Source organism: Adiantum capillus-veneris, chromosome 7, assembly GCF_014529385.1.
Source record: "Adiantum capillus-veneris isolate H3 chromosome 7, ASM1452938v2, whole genome shotgun sequence".
Lineage (NCBI taxonomy): Eukaryota > Viridiplantae > Streptophyta > Polypodiopsida > Polypodiales > Pteridaceae > Adiantum > Adiantum capillus-veneris.
Window position 1 is genome coordinate 57,295,379 of NC_140937.1, and position 16,293 is coordinate 57,311,671.

At 39.3% G+C, this 16,293-nt stretch overlaps 1 protein-coding gene across 1 annotated transcript; it reads left to right on the forward strand.

Annotated features, from left to right (window-relative positions):
* Positions 1 to 1,458: 1,458 nt before the first annotated feature.
* Positions 1,459 to 3,530, forward strand: LOC147453902 (NADPH:quinone oxidoreductase). The gene is made up of 3 exons (XM_086515975.1): positions 1,459 to 1,684; positions 2,226 to 2,414; positions 2,947 to 3,530. Exons 1-3 carry the CDS (start codon positions 1,522 to 1,524, stop codon positions 3,252 to 3,254), a joined length of 660 nt encoding a protein of 219 aa, XP_086372101.1. The 5' UTR covers positions 1,459 to 1,521; the 3' UTR covers positions 3,255 to 3,530.
* Positions 3,531 to 16,293: the final 12,763 nt, after the last annotated feature.

Genomic DNA, 16,293 nt, shown 5'->3' on the forward strand with positions numbered 1-16,293 from the left:
TGCGTCGAAAAATGCGTAACATGTTGTAGTGAGAATATAAATAAATAAATAAATAATATATGTTAAAAATATATAATTCTAGTAAGTTCTATACATATATACAGACATACATGCACACACACACAATATAAATAAATAAATATTTAATATATGTTAATAATTTTTTATTATATATGTAGATTTATTTATCTATTTATATACACACACACACACACACATATATATGTGTGTGTGTGTGTGTGTGTGTGTGTGTGTGATATATATATATATATATATATATATAAAACGAGCAAACCATGGTAAAGAGAAGAAAAACCGGTGCAATGATGTAAAAACTTAGTTCAAAAATCGTACAAATTTCAAAAATATTGCTAGTGGTTTGCTTCTTTGCGAGGAGGACATTCGATCGCTTAATAAAAGAGACATTCCAGAACGCTACTTCACTTTATATAATTCTAGTTAAACTCAACCTTATGATTTTATCACTTTCCTATTGTTTTAGAAAGCCATCGTGACCCTTTAACTTTTTTTTTCCCAACTGTCCCGATCCCCAAGTAGACTGTACCTACAAATGTGGGGTCAATCTGAGCTGATGACGTCCAAGTTCGCCACATGCCATAGTTTACATTGGACGCCTCAGATCCTACCAACATCTGCACCCGAGTTCTCCTTCATTGATCCCCAACCTTTGGTTTTGAGGTTGGCAGGCTGGCGGCTGTCCAAATGCGCTAGTATGTACTACACATGTTGGAAAATAGCTCATTAAAGAGAATTAAGCAAGATACCAACACAAGCCTCGAGTGAAAGTAAAGGTACGAATTTAGGACTGTACTTTGCATGACGGTAAAGTGTCAGAAGCAGCTGTTCGCATGCAAATGGCGACGTTCTCTTTCTCTCTCTCTACGTGGGCTAAAGCGATAAGGGCTAGAAGACGAAAATAATGATGCTGACGATGATGTTGGAAAGGAGTGCCATCGAATCGATATTGGAGGGGCAAAGGGGAGGTCTTCACACATATAGGCACGGGCATGGAGAAGGTGGGGTGAGGTGCAACCTGTGCAGGGGAGGAGGCGCGCGGAGAGAGAGAGAGAGAGAGGGAGGGAGGGAGGGTAAGCAAGGTGCAAGCGTGGCGCAGATGGCGAAGGGCGTGGAGTGGTGGCAGGCAGGCCTAATTTTTGAGGCTTCGATGCTCTTCGAAGGTACTTTTTATCCTATAGTGAAGGGCAAAAATATTTTTACCCTTCGAAAGAAAGATAGAATATTGAAAAATCTTTGAGTAGCCCTTCTAATTTTTGCCTAAATATAGCTTAATGAAAGATCTGAAAAAATTTACCCTTCAAATGAACGATTAGGGTCACCCTTCAAAAATGAACCTTGGTGGCAGGGGGAATCTTCTCACTAACGATTTTTTTAAAAAACCTACCAGTATGTACCTACCAGTAGTACATGAGATTGATTCAAACTTGAAAGTTCAAACATCTGTGGTCTTGCCCTCTTCTGGTCTTGCCCTCTTCTGCTTCCATGGCGGCCTTGCGAGCAGGCAGCAGCTTGCTCATGCAGTCTCGCGCCATGGCGGGAGCCATCCGTTGCTCCTCAACTGAGGCTTCTCCCTCCGTCGTCAGAGTGGCTGCCGTCGCTGGATCTCTCCGCAAGGCTTCCTTTAATCAAGGCTTGGTCCGCGCAGGTAATTATCTACTTCTGCTTAGCGTCCGTCTTGGGTGAACTTTCTAAAGTTGATCGGATTTGAGATCTGTTCATTGTTGGGGACATCCAGTCTGACATTGATCTGCATATCGTATATGCTGGCATCTGTGGATTGCCAATACAATGCAATGAAATTATGACTTGCTTTGATTTGTGGTTTTCTTGAAGTCGGTATGCTTTCTACGTTTCTAGCAGGTGCCCAGGGTGCTTCAACCTTAATTAAACAAAAGGTGGGACTAGTACAGATTGCAGTTTTTTGATCGTTCGTTACAAAGTATTTATGATTAAAATCCTTTTCGCATTGTCAAAATGCGTGTCCCTTTTTCCAATTTAGATTTACCAGAATGCAGATTTAGCAGCAATTTAGTTTTCCGTGTGCTGTATACTCGCAGAGTTGTCAATTCCTTGCGTGGTTCTTTGTTGGGGTGCTGTTTTTCCTGAGGTTTTCTTTATAAGGGCCCTTGCACATCTGAAGTTCACATTATTTGTTTTGTTTGACTTGTTTTTTGTTGTTTTTGCAGCCATTGAAATCTCGAAAGACATACCGGGTTTGGAGATCGAGCATATAAAGATTGATCAATTGCCTTTTGTTAACACAGACCTTGAGGTAGGTGGCGGCTTTCCTGAAGCAGTGGAAGAGTTTCGAGCTCAAGTGCTGCGAGCAGATAGTGTTCTCTTTGCATCGCCTGAGTACAATTACTCAATGTCAGGTTAGGAAACGTTTGGGAATTTTTGTTAATGATTGCAAATCTACCCTCCATTTTCACCTTGGGTCTTGGAGCTTGTGCAAATCGACGGTTTCTGTAAAAGACCAGTAGGGTGCTATAAGCTATGCTTAGTTTTTTCCATACATTTCCATAGGGCAAACATATGCGGGTATGGAAGTATGTGTCATTGTTGAACTTGAAACATACGTGACCTTATTTTTATTGACATGGTAAGCACTCAGTAGTACCATAGAAATATGGATTTTACTTTAGCTTCAAAACTACTACAAATTTCAATCATCATAAATGCCCGTGCCAAACACATTAGCTTAAATTTTTCTTGCTAACTTTGGCTCATACAAGTATGGCGCCCAACTATGAGCTATGCTCTCCTCAATCTTCTCTACGTCTTTTGTTGCAAGCGTCAAGAGGATGTTCTCTATATGCAATTCCTAATTAATGAGTCTTTGAGGCAATCTTCAACAATGGCAATGTGACACTTTGAAATGATAAGGTGCATTCTTGTCTGCAACAGGTGTTCTGAAAAATGCGATTGACTGGGCTTCTAGAAGTCCAAACTGTTGGGCGGACAAACCAGCTGCGATAATGAGCGCTGGAGGTGGATTCGGTGGAGGAAGAAGCCAGTACCACTTGAGGCAGACGGGTGTTTTTCTTGATCTACATTTTATAAACAAGCCTGAGCTTTTTGTGAAGGCATTCGAGCCTCCTGCCAAATTTGATGGAGAGGGAAATCTTATACACGAAGACACGAGAGAACGAATCAAAGCATTGCTGATAGCTTTGCAGAAATGGACTCAGAGGCTTCAAGGGGTGTGTGAATGAAGGTTTTTCACCGTTATATCATATCTTGGGTAAAGAGCATGTCATGGGGGAATAAAACTCGTGTGGTATTGTGGATTGCTGGGCATTTTGAGGCATGTTAGGGTATTCAAATTCTTTTGTCTGTAGGGAGCTTTGTTTATTAAGAATTGTTTGGGGTGGCTCATGCAACGCTAGATCATGAATACTCGATGCAGATGGGATACACCAAGTTACTTCCTAAATGAAGTTCCCTGTATTATAATTTTTCTCATGTATGCCATTTTTATTTTCTCTGAAGCTCGAGTTGCCTTCAAGAATTGTGTAAAGTAGGAGCTTTTCTTAAGGTTGTAGATGGCTCTGTTCCACTTATCTTAAGTTTTCTGTACTCCTATGCTTCGCACACATATCTTTGCCATTATCATCATCATTTTGTGCTCGTTGTCCTGACTCGTCGCTTGCATGTTTGGGAAATGCCTTGTCCCTCAAGTCAATTCGGCCCCTAGTAGAATAGTTTCCTGAGACGGGGAGGTCTATAGGGAGGCTGGCTTTTGACTTTAGTATAAGATCAAGGAGAGCCTTGAGCAAGACAAGAATGTTCCATAATCACAGTGGACTAGAGTAGAGAACGGAATCTAAATGTGGGAGAATGTGTATGAGTGGAATGGGCAAAAATCGAACAGCACACATTGTGCTGGCCTTTGGAACAAACCAAGTGTGAAAAAGAAAAAGAGAAAGCATTGATTGTAGTTTTTCAGTTTTATCTGATCAAATAATTCATTTTATTCATAAAACTATGGTTATGGCAAGCAAAGCTCTTGATTCCCTTGGGAAGCTTGTTTATGTGTGGGTGTGACTCTAGCCGACAAAATAGTTTAGCACTTGTAAACAATTGGGGTCAACCAAACATGTGCGATGCTTTTCACTAAAGGTTCTTGTTGAGCTTCTTGATGTTGCTTGTGCAATATATTCATGGACTCTTCATGATGATACCTTTAAATTGTACATGCATTTGAGAGTCTTCAAATCATCCATCATGTGCCACTCCATTGTATTATGCTCAATATTTTCCACATCAAGGACCTTGCAATTCCTTTGGTTATCGATAATTTCTAGTATACTTGTCTCATAGAAATTTTAGTCCAAAATTCTAAGGGAACTTGCATACATGTACTAAAACCTACAAAAATTGTGGTTTGGAAATGTAAGTGGTGTGCTAAAAGCAAGATTCTAGTACTCTATAACTTGGAGGTGCGTAGAATATGTTTATTTACAAACCAAAGAATAACCGTCTGGAGTCCTTGGTTTAAGCACTTAAGTAAAGTACCCTACTCATCAATTGTCTCCTTAGCAAGCTTGCACTTCTTCAACTTATTGAATAACTCAAGATCTATGCAATGTTTCAAATGCACTACATGAAAGAAGCTACAACGATATAATGAAAGTAAAAATGCAAGTACGATTTGTGAAGGAAATCTATAGAAGTGTTTATGTTGTAACATTTTTCCAAAATAAAATTTGGCATGCTTTTGTGATACATGCTTACTTTCCTATCCATCTCATGGTTCCTTGCATATATGTCTATATAGAAAGTAGAGAAGTGTGCATTTCGCACCATGGCATTGCATGCTAATTTTGTCACCCCATGTGTGTGTGTGGACGTGCGTGCTTGTAAAGGTATACAAGAGAAGCAAGAGGTGCACATAGGTGTGCATGTTTGTGTGGTTGAGTGCAAGAAGCAAGGGGAAGGAGGAGTGTCACATCTTCATGATTATTCTTCGTAAGAGTTTCTTACCTCCAATGTTCCATCTGAAAGTGCATCATACACTATATCAAGAGAACTATGTGTGCACTCTCTCCCTCACACCCTCAAGAGAGCATATCTTTCTTATTCACCACCTAAAAAGATAAGAAAGATATGCATAACATAGATAGAACAACATAAAAAAAAGATATGTACAATGGTCGAGCAAAACTTGTAACTAATTTTAACATGATAAGTATGCCATCACTCTTGGTAGGTAGATCATGTTGGTGAAGCTCATTTTAGTATCACTTGCATGATTTTCCTAACAGCCAGCACATGCAAGTGATCAATGGTAATGAGTCATCTAGGCATACCATACGTTCCTATTAACTTGAAATTTTTGTTTAAGCCATCTCACACTCCTCGCATCGCTTAAATCCATTGTAAATTCTTCACTCCATGGGGGTACATGAAGATACTTGTAACCTACCCATATACCAATGAAGACCCTCTCCCGAATGAAATGGTAATGCACCTCGATGTGCTCTTTGCAGGATGAAATACTTGGTTTCTTGCCAAATGTATGCTACTACGGTTGTCACAATGAATGAAAACGGGCTCCTCCACTTGTTTACTTATGTCTTGAAGCAACACATATAACCATGTCACCTCACACGTTGACAAGTTTATAGCACTCGTGTACTTTGCCTCTATACAATGCAATTATAGGCTATTTTTTGTCGCTTTTTGTGACAAAATTCTCCACAATGAGAACATGAACCTTGTCAATACTAGTTCAAGCTGCATTTATGTATTGAAACGATGTAAACTCCATATGAGCCTCTTAAAATAAGGCATAATCCAAAGTACAATAGACATATTGCAATGCATGTCTCATTGTATAATGTGTTATTCTCATATTATCGTACATATTTGAACTTTTCTTTTCATGTTATCTTTCAATGTTCTTACACGCAATCATGTTTCCAAATGTATTTTTAATTTATTTATATCTCTTCAATTATCTTGTTTCAACCACACCTTTATTTCTCAACAAGTACCAAAATGCTAAATACAGACAAAGAATCTACCAACCCCTAGCATTTTTGTTGATTCAAAACTAGTCATGCTTAGTTGGCATTATCCTTGGATTTAATGTGGTTAAATTGTCATTGAAGGGAAGGTCACAAAATTAAGTCTCTATCAAACACACATAAATCTTGACATCAAATATTTGCTATTGAAGAGAACATGTGTTTAAGGTAATTTACAGCATGTGATACGAAAATACACAAATAAAAGTAGACTAATGATTGTCAAGTCACAAAGCATTTAAAAAAATATGCACATAAGCTTCTCTCATGTATTTCTTTAAATCTCATGTAGGATGTGGATTTATCTTTTCTCTCGCTATTTTTTTGAAGCGAAGGGGAAAAAAAGAATGTGACATTAACTATTCCCTCTTTTCTCTTTCCTATGACAACATAGAAGACATGCGTAAGTAGAAATCAAAAAGTGACTTAAAAAGAAAAATCACTTTTTTTTGAGTAAAAGTTTCCATTTCTTTTTCAATATATTTTTCATTAAAAAAACGTTATACTCTACTCTCCCTCCCTTCCTTTCCTCTTCTCCCCCCCCCCCCCCCCCTCCCCCCCTTCCTCCTATGCTTCTTTAAGATTAATTGTTATGGTGCTCAATGACATCACAAACTTTGCTCCTTCACCACGTACTCCACACACCAAAGCTTACATATTCTCTTACCCATAGAGTCTTTATCGAAAGACGCATGTGTGAGCGGACAAAGATCATCACAATATCATGTTCCTTGTGACACTTATATCGACGTTTGGGTAGATGATTTGTACCCATACAATTCTACGAGCTGCTTTCATTCTACATTCAATAGCCTCTTTCTTTCAATATGTCAGGAGAGGAAAGGTAGGCATGCTAAATTATTTCAAACGGTTGACTATGGGTGCAAGTAATTCTTTGCATCCGTGGATGCACTAGTGTTGACACTTCAACACAACATTGAACACATGACATTACAAGAAAAAAACCTTTTACATGATCATACAAAAAAATAACAACCTCAAGCAAAAAAAGCAAAAGAATACAAACATTTCAAAGCTTGGAAATACCATCACACACTTGAAATAAACACCTCTTGGTGGAAGGAAACTCAAGCTACATTTGGATCCATCAAAACACTTGCACATGCGGGTAGAGCATGCAAATGACAAGTGACAACCAAGGTAATTCATTCTTCACTTGCTTTTATGTTTTCACTTCACACTGGCTGCTCACATTCAACTTGTGGATTGAACCAAAAAGATCGAATCAACCTTCTCACTAATTGTTTCAGTACCTATGATATGAGGCAATCACATTGGTAGCCTTGAGACATGTCCCTGTCTCTCTTCAATTCTTTCTTGATGTAAGGAGGAGGATCAGTCCAAGAGTGATTACCCATCTGGAGACTATACTAGTGGTCTTGTGTGCAAGAGTGTAAAAAAGAAAAAGAGAAAGCATTGATTGTAGTTTTTCAGTCTTATCTGATCAAATAATTCACTCCATTCATAAAATTATTGTTATGGCAAGCAAAGCTCTTGATTCCTTTGAGAAACATGTTTATATGTGGGTGTGTGACTCTAGCCAACAAAATATATAGCACTCGTAAACAATTGGGATCAACCAAACATGTGCGATGCTTTTCTCTAAAGGTTCTTGTTGAGCTTCTTGGTGTTGCTTGTGCAATATATTTGTGGACTCTTCACGATGATACCTTTAAATTGTACATGCATTTAAGAGTCTTCAAATCATCCATCATGTGCCACTCCATTGTATTATGCTCGATAGTTCCCACATCAAGGACCTTGCTATTCCTTTGGTTATCGATAATTTTTAGTATACTTGTCTCATAAAAATTTTAGTCCAAAATTCTAAGGGAACTTGCATACATGTACTAAAACCTACAACAAAAATTGTGATTTGGAAACGAAAATGGCGTGCCAAAAGCAAGATTCTAGTACTCTATACCTTGGAGGTGCATAGAATATGTTTATTTTCAAACCAAAGAATAACCATTTGGAGTCCTTGGTTTAAGCACTTAAATAGGGTACCCTACTCATCAAATGTCTCCTTAGCAAGCTTGCACTTCTTCAACTTATTGAAAAACTCAAGTTACAAATGCACTACATGAAATAAGCCACAATGATATAATGAAAGTAAAAATGCAAGTACGATTTGTGAAGGAAATCTATAGAAGTGTTTGTGTTGTAACGTTTCCAAAGTAACTTTTGGCATGTTTTTGTGATACATACTCACTTTCCTATCCATATAATGGTTCCTTGCATATATGTCTGTATAGAAAGTAGAGAAGTGTGCATTTCGCACCATGGCATTGCATGCTAATTTTGTCACCCCATGTGTGTGTGTGGACGTGTGCGCTTGTAAAGGTATACAAGAGAAGCAAGAGGTGCACATAGGTGTGCATGTTTGTGTGTTTGAGTGCAAGAAGCAAGGGGAAGGAGGAGTGTCACATCTTCGTAGTTAATCTCCATAAGAGTTTCTTACCTCCAATGTTCCATGTGAAAGTGCATCATACACTATATCAAAAGAACTAGAGAGAGAGAGTGTATGCTCTTGTGAGCATACACTCACACTCAAGAGAGCACACATAGAGATACAGGTTGAAACTTCTTATTCACCACCTAAAAAGATAAGAAAGATCTGTATAAGATAGATAGAACAACATCAAAAAAGATATGTACAATGATCGAGCAAAACTTGTAACTAATTTTAACATGATAAGTATGCCATCACTCTTGGTAGGTAGACCATGTTGGTGAAGCTCATTTTAGTATCACTTGCATGATTTTTCTGACAGCTAGCACTTGCAAGTGATCAATGTAAATGAGTCATCTACGCGTACCATACGTTCCTATTAACTTGAAATTTTTGTTTAAGCCATCTCACACTCCTCACACTCCTCGCATCGCTTAAATCCATTGTAGATTCTCCACTCCATGGGGGTACATGAAGATACTTGTAACCTACCCATATGCCATTGAAGACCCTCTCCCAAATGAAATTGTAATGCACCTCAATGTGCTGTGCAGGAATGAAATACTTGGTTTCTTGCCAAATGTATGCTACTAAGGTTGTCACAATGAATGACAACAGGCCCCTCCACTTGTTTACTTATGTCTTGAAGCAGCACATATAACCATGTCACCTCACACGTTGCGAAGTTTATACCACTCCTGTACTCTGCCTCTATACAATGCAATTACATGCTATTTTTTTGTCGCTTTTTGTGACAAAAATTCTCGACAATGAGAACATGAACCTTGTTGATACTAATCCAAGCTGCATTTATGTATCAAAACAGCGTAAACTCCATATGAGCCTCTTAAAATAAGGCATAATCCAAAGTACAATAGACATATTGCAATGTATGTCTCATTGTATAATGTGTTATTCTCATATTACCGCATATATTTGAACTTTTATTTTCATATTATCTTTTAGTGTTCTTACAAGCAATCATGTTTTCAAATGTATTTTTTGAAAGTAATTTATTTATATCTCTTTAACTATCTTGTTTCAAACACACCTTTATTTCTCAACAAGTACCTAAATGGAAAATACAGACAAAGAATCTACCAACCCCTAGCATTTTTGTTGATGCAAAAATAGTCATGCTTGGTTGGCATTATCTTTGGATTTAATGTGGTTAAATTGTCATGGAGGTCACAAAATTAATCTCTATCAAACACACATAAATCTTGACATCAAACATTTGCTATTTGAAGAGAACATGTGTTTAAGGTAATTTACGACATGTGATACAAAAATACACAAATAAAAGTAGACTACTGACTGTCAAGTCCCGAAGCATTTAAAAAAATATGCACATAAGCTTCTCGCATCTGTTTCTTTAAATCTCATGTAGGATGTGGATTTTTTATGAAGTCTTTTCTCTTGTTATTTTTTTGAAGTGAAGGAAGAAAAAAGCGGGTGTGACATTAACTACTCCCTCTTTTCTCTTTCCCACGATAACATAAAAGACATGCATAAGTATAAATCAAAAAGTGACTTAAAAAAAAAATCGCTGAATTTTTGAGTAAAAGTTTCCATAACTTGGAATACAAAACTATTTTTTCGACTTCTTTTTTAACTCTCACTCACTAAAAGTCTACTTTTTCAATATATTTTTCATTTAAAAAAAGTTATACTCTACTTTCCCTCCTCCCCTCTCTTATAAAAACAAATTTTTTGACTTCTTTTCTAACTCTCACTCACAAAAAATCTATTTTTCAATATATTTTTCATAAAAAAAACGTATACTCTACTCTCCCTCCTCCCCTCTTTTATAAAAACAATTATTTTGACTTCTTTTTTAACTCTCACTCACTAAAAGTCTACTTTTTCAATATACTTTTCATTAAAAAAAACGTCTTATACTCCCCTCTCCCTCCCTTCCCCCCCCCCCCCCCCCCCCCGCCCCCCCCCCCCCATGCTTCTTTAATATTAATTGTTATGGTGCTCAATGACATCACAAACTTTGTTCCTTCACCACATACTCCACACACCAAAGCTTACATATTCGCTTGCCTAGTGTTTATCGAAAGCCGAATGTGTCAGCGGACAAACATCATCACAAGATCATGTTGTTGGTGACACCAATATCGACATTTGGGTAGATGATAATTTGTACCCATACAATTTTGCGAGACGCTTTCATTCTACATTCAATAGCCTCTTTCTTTCAATATGTCAGGAGAGGAAGGCAGGCCTGCTAAATAATTTCAAACGGTTCACTATGGGTGCAAGTAATTCTTTGCATCGGTGGATGCACTAGTGTCGACACTTCATCACAACATTGAACACATGATATTACAAGAAAAAACTTTTACATGATCAGGCAAAGAAGTTACAACTTCAAGCAAAAAAACAAAAGAATACAAACATTTCAAAGCTTGGCAATACCATCACACACTTGAAATAATCACCTCTTGGTGGAAGGAAACGCAACCATACATTTGGATCCATCAAAACACTTGCGCATGCGGGTAGAGCATGCAAATGACGAGTGACAACAACAAGGTAATTCATTCTTCACTTGTTTTTACGTTTTCACTTCACACTGGCTACTCACATTCAAGTTGTGGATTGAACCAAAAAGATCGAACCTTCTCACTAATTGTTTCAATACCTGTGATCTGACTTTCATCTTGCACTCACCTTGGAAAGTGTAAATGTGATGCGATCACCAAGGAATTGATGTGCTTGTTGGCAAATGTGGTCATCACACTGAAAGTGACATGCAACATGCTTGCGATAAAGATGGGATAAGCACTAAGCTTACTATTAGAGTTATGGCATCTCTCTAAGACTTACTGTTAGAGCTATGGCATCTCTCTAAGGCACGTCCAGTCGGTCCCAATGAGGGCTGTTTTGTGGCTGTGGGACCAATGTGAGGTAGGTTTCTCATGTTGGGTTGTGTTTAGCCATGTTTAGCCTTCGGTTTTGGTTCTGTTCTAGCCATGTAGCCTCCTATACAAACATATTTTTTTCCCCTTTCCTTCCTGGTGTTGCAAAGTATCCTTTGGCCTCCCTTCCCTATTTTTTCAGGGATTTCATAGAAATAGCCTCCTATAGGAACATATTTTTTCCCCCTTTCCTTCCTGGTGTTGCAAAGTATCCTTTGGCCTCCCTTCCCTATTTTTTCATGGATTTCCTTTTTTATGAGGTCGTGGGGTGTAAAAGTTTGGGTCGGGCAGCTTGGACTAGGGTTTATACATGGGCCAAGGGAGTCCCCTCCGGAGCATGAGTTCAACCCACTAGGGCATCCCTATCCCATAGATGCCTAGAACTTTTGGCTGGCAACTTGGGCTCGCTTATGTGGCAGGCATGGACAGTTTGCTCCGATGGTCTCCTAGCAGTGTCCCTTCATTTAGGGAAATGGGAAGCAGGCAGCCCATTTGTTGGGCATCAAGTGCAGAGGCAAGCCACTTTCTTCTTAGTGCAGGCCTACGAGAGTAGAGATCCCCATGTCCCCTAGAGGGCAACCACATTGGTAGCCTTGAGACATGTCTCCCTCTCTCTTCAATTCTTTCTTGATGCGAGGAGTAGGATTAGTCCAAGATTGATTACCGATCTGGAGACTGTACTAGTGGTCTTGTGTGCAAGAGGAGTTGGCAGTGTTAGTAGCAATCGCAGTTATGTGCAGCTCGGGTCTATCCATTGAGCATGTCAGTTCTATGCCGGGCCAGCCTTGGTAACTTGTATGAGCAGCTTGTTATCGCATGGAGAGCCTTTCCCATCTCTCTCTCTCTCTCTCTCTCTCTCTCTCTCTCTCTATCTCTCTCTCTCTCTCTCTCTCTCTCTCATGTCCCGTCTCTTTCTACCTCATTGATCTATCCTCTCCATAGGTGCCTTGTTCATGTATGTGGCATTACACGTGTTCTAGATTGGAGTAGAGGTGTCCACCGGATCGTAGGCCAATTCTCATCTTCATTGCATCTTTCGTTGCCACCTTTGACATGCTATCAAATCCCTAGGTGATATGAACACCTTGAATGCGCGGTTCTAGTTGATCCAGTGCCGTTTTGGACTTGATTGAGAGAGAAGAAGCTTGTTGTTTTTTCATGTTTTTTTCTCTAGTTTGGGGCTCATTTGGGTATCTGGAGACTATGGACCCTTATACACGACTTCCTTTGATTACCACAACCTCTCTTCATCAACGAGAACTCGATGAAGGTTTCAGGACATATAGCAGTGCAGGATTGCTTTGTTTTTTCCCAAAAAGAGTTTGCATAGTAATAGGATCTTCTTCAACACTTTTGGAGTAGGTTTCTATGGTTGTCCTTTCTTTGAGAAGAAGGATTGACAGATTTGTATTTTGTAAATGCGCGTCTTTCTTGGAATTGTCGACGGAGCTACCTAACCGATGGCTAGCAGGTTGATGATTTGGTTGCAATTTTGTATCAAATTCTGGATTATGGATGATAGAGGGAAATCTCTTTCCTTCTTGAAGCAGAGGATGATGTGATTTTTCCTTGTCCATAAGGATGGAAGTTCTTCCGGCTTTAGTTGATTGTTGTTCATTCGATATGCAACAAACCAGGTACATGTTCTTGTGCATGTGTTCGAGTCGGCTTTGATAGGCAGAAGCGGATAATTCTATCTCCATAACTACTTTGTTGATCATTCAACTTCACAGTGGATGAGGTTAAGAGGTGGAGCATGTGGTGCAAGATGGTTAGCCAATGATAACAACAGTTTGATAAAATTCCAGATGGGACATAGCTGCTATTGTTCTATGCAGAAGCCTATAGCCTCATGTATGGACATGGCTAGGGAGAGTGACCAAACAAGAGGGGAGAAGTAGATAGGGGGATAAGAGATTACGCTATACATGAAAAAAGAGGGATAATATTAGGTCTTCATGAGCCTTTTGAATAGACTTAACAATGATAAGGTTCACACTAACCTCGACAGCCAAGTTGGACTTATCCCCAACAAACGTCCCCTTCAGCCAAACTTGGGGCAAATCATCACAAGTATTTGGCGATGGGTTCTCTTAGATAAAACATGGCGGTTCTCACTGGATTTACCACTCACGGTTCTCATCGGATACATCGTGGCTCTCAGTGGATTCATCACCTCATGGTTCTCTCATATACAACTATTTCACAAAAAAATGTAGACCGATCAAAGGAAAGGTTTACCTCCAGCCTCATATCTTCTTAGTTGAGGAAATGTCTAGTCACTTTCTACTTTCATTGTCATAAAATAGGTGTGGGGCTTGGCCAAGACCATGTCCATCATTGAAAAATGTTTCATGCTTATGAAGTAGTGTGAACAACCTTTTTATAGGCTAAATGGTTTTAAATAAAAACTTTGAACAAGAAAAAGAGCATTATTTTTTGATTCGATATTGCTTGCATCAGCATCATTATTGACGTGTATGTGGACCATTGTCGCTGATCAATGCACCCACACTTGAACTGGTGGCATCGCATGAGGGGCTAGTGGTTGGCGAGATGCGTTGCGGGCCTGCAAGGGTTGTGTAATTGTTAAGCATTGCAAAACAACGTTTGCAGAGCAGCTATCACCACAATTTACAAGGTTACAAGGCACAAGCTCCAACTCACTCCGACAAAACAACTTTACAAAATAATCATATGCAACTAATATCTTGCTAGGGTTTGGGAGGCTCCCATGATAGAATATGATTCCACAACTCGCGATGTCAGGATGCTCCGCGTCCACAAGGGAAAACCCAGGCAACATTTAGGGTTTTTTATATTATCACAAATTAAATGGCATCTGTTATCAACTTGGGTGTAGGCTATTGGGAAAAAGTGTCATGATTGTCAATGCTTCAATTGATGTATGCCAAATATTGTGCTTGGCAAGGCTTTGGTAGGTATAAAGTTGAGCTCGACATTGGTTTGGTCGATATCATGACAAATATGGAGTACTTTAGAGAGCAAAAAGTGCTTGAGGAGCATCTTGTCCGGAATGTCATCTCTTGCAATGCATTGGTTGTGGGGAATGCCCAACATAACTATTGCAGGGGAGTTTTGGATTGTTTTATACTAATGCTAGACAAAAGCCGTCGGAGCCGAATGTCATGCTTTAGCAATGCCTTGATTGGTATGTATAACAAATGTTGTGGTTGGCGATGCTCTGGTCGTTATGTATATTAAATGTGATGCCCTTACAAAATCACACAAAGTTCGATGAGCATTCAATTCAAAATGTCATCTATTGGGACACGTTGATTGTTGGAGATGCCTTTGCTGAATGCAATCACTTGTACTTGAAGGAGTACGAGCGGAAGTGCGACGCGAGAGAGAGTGCGAGAAGAAGAGCACGACGATATGGTGAACTCGCTCTACTGTAATGTGTAGAGCATAGTGAGTTCTTATTAGGTTTTTACAAAAGAATATGTGTACATACCTGGTGGCCCGCCCACTTACCTGGGCGACCACATTGGGCTTTATACCCCAACAACCTCCCACTTAAAGTCCAATGTGGTACTTTAAGTGTGAGAGAAGCTACTATACAAGCTAATATACAAGAGATGTAGAGAAGTGATGTACTACCCTACACCTAACTGCTTGCGAAAATGCACAAAGCTCTCTGAGGGAAGTCCTTTTGTAAGTAGATCAGCAGGATTTTCTGTGGTGTGAACTTTGACAAGCTGAAGTTGCTTATCCTCGAGCATTTCCCTGATGAAATGATACTTCACATCCACATGCTTTGTCTTTGAGTGATAAACTGGATTGCGAGCCAATTGTATAGCACTTTGACTATCACAATATAACACAGGCATCTCTTCTTTGATTCCCAAATCTGTTACTAGTCGATTAAGCCAAATTGATTCTTTGCATGCCTCTGATGCTGCAACATATTCAGCCTCTGTAGTAGACTGAGTAACACAATCTTGTAATCTAGAACGCCATGATACTGCTCCACCAGCCAATGTAAAGACATACCCTGACGTAGAACTTCGGTTGTCTAAGTCACATGCATAATCCGAGTCTGTAAAACCCTTTACACTTAGCTCCTGACTCCCATAGCATATACGCATACTCTTTGTAGCTTTCAGGTATCTCAATATTCCTTTCACTGCCTCCCAATGTTTCTTGCCTGGGTTTGACATGTATCGACTTACTACTCCCACTGCAAATGCAATGTCTGGGCGAGTAGCAATCATTGCATACATCAAACTACCCACTGCAGACGCATATGGAATCTTATCCATTTCAGCCTGTTCTTCCTCAGACACAGGACAATCTTGTTTGCTAAGTTTCACATATGGTGGCAATGGAACACTCAATGCCTTTCCCTTCTCCATATTGAAATGTTGCAAAACCTTGTCAATATACCCTGTTTGAGATAACCAAATCAACTTCTTTGATCTGTCTCTCTCAATGCGCATACCAAGTATATGACTTGCCTCACCCATGTCTTTCATGTCAAACGATTTTGCCATCTTTGACTTCAAAGCTGAAATTTCTTCTAAGTGCTTGCCAGCAATCAACATGTCATCCACATACAAAATAAGGATCAGCCAACTGCCATCCTTAGCCTTCTTTATATATAGATAGTGATCGAACTCACTACGTTTGTAGCCTTGAGAAAGCATAAACTTGTGGAATTTATGGTACCATGCCCTCGGTGATTGTTTTAAGCCATAAAGACTCTTTAACAACTGGCATACCCAATCTTCCTTGCCTTTCTCAACAAACCCTTCTGGCTGCTGCATGTAAATTTCCACATCTAAATCACCATGCA

Bases quoted from the DNA above. Each gene is read 5' to 3' on its own strand.
- LOC147453902 (XM_086515975.1), top strand. From the start codon at position 1,522: ATGGCGGCCTTGCGAGCAGGCAGCAGCTTGCTCATGCAGTCTCGCGCC. The intron at 1,685-2,225 runs GTAATTATCTAC...TTGTTTTTGCAG, and splicing joins TCAAGGCTTGGTCCGCGCAG to CCATTGAAATCTCGAAAGAC. The intron at 2,415-2,946 runs GTTAGGAAACGT...TGTCTGCAACAG, and splicing joins GTACAATTACTCAATGTCAG to GTGTTCTGAAAAATGCGATT.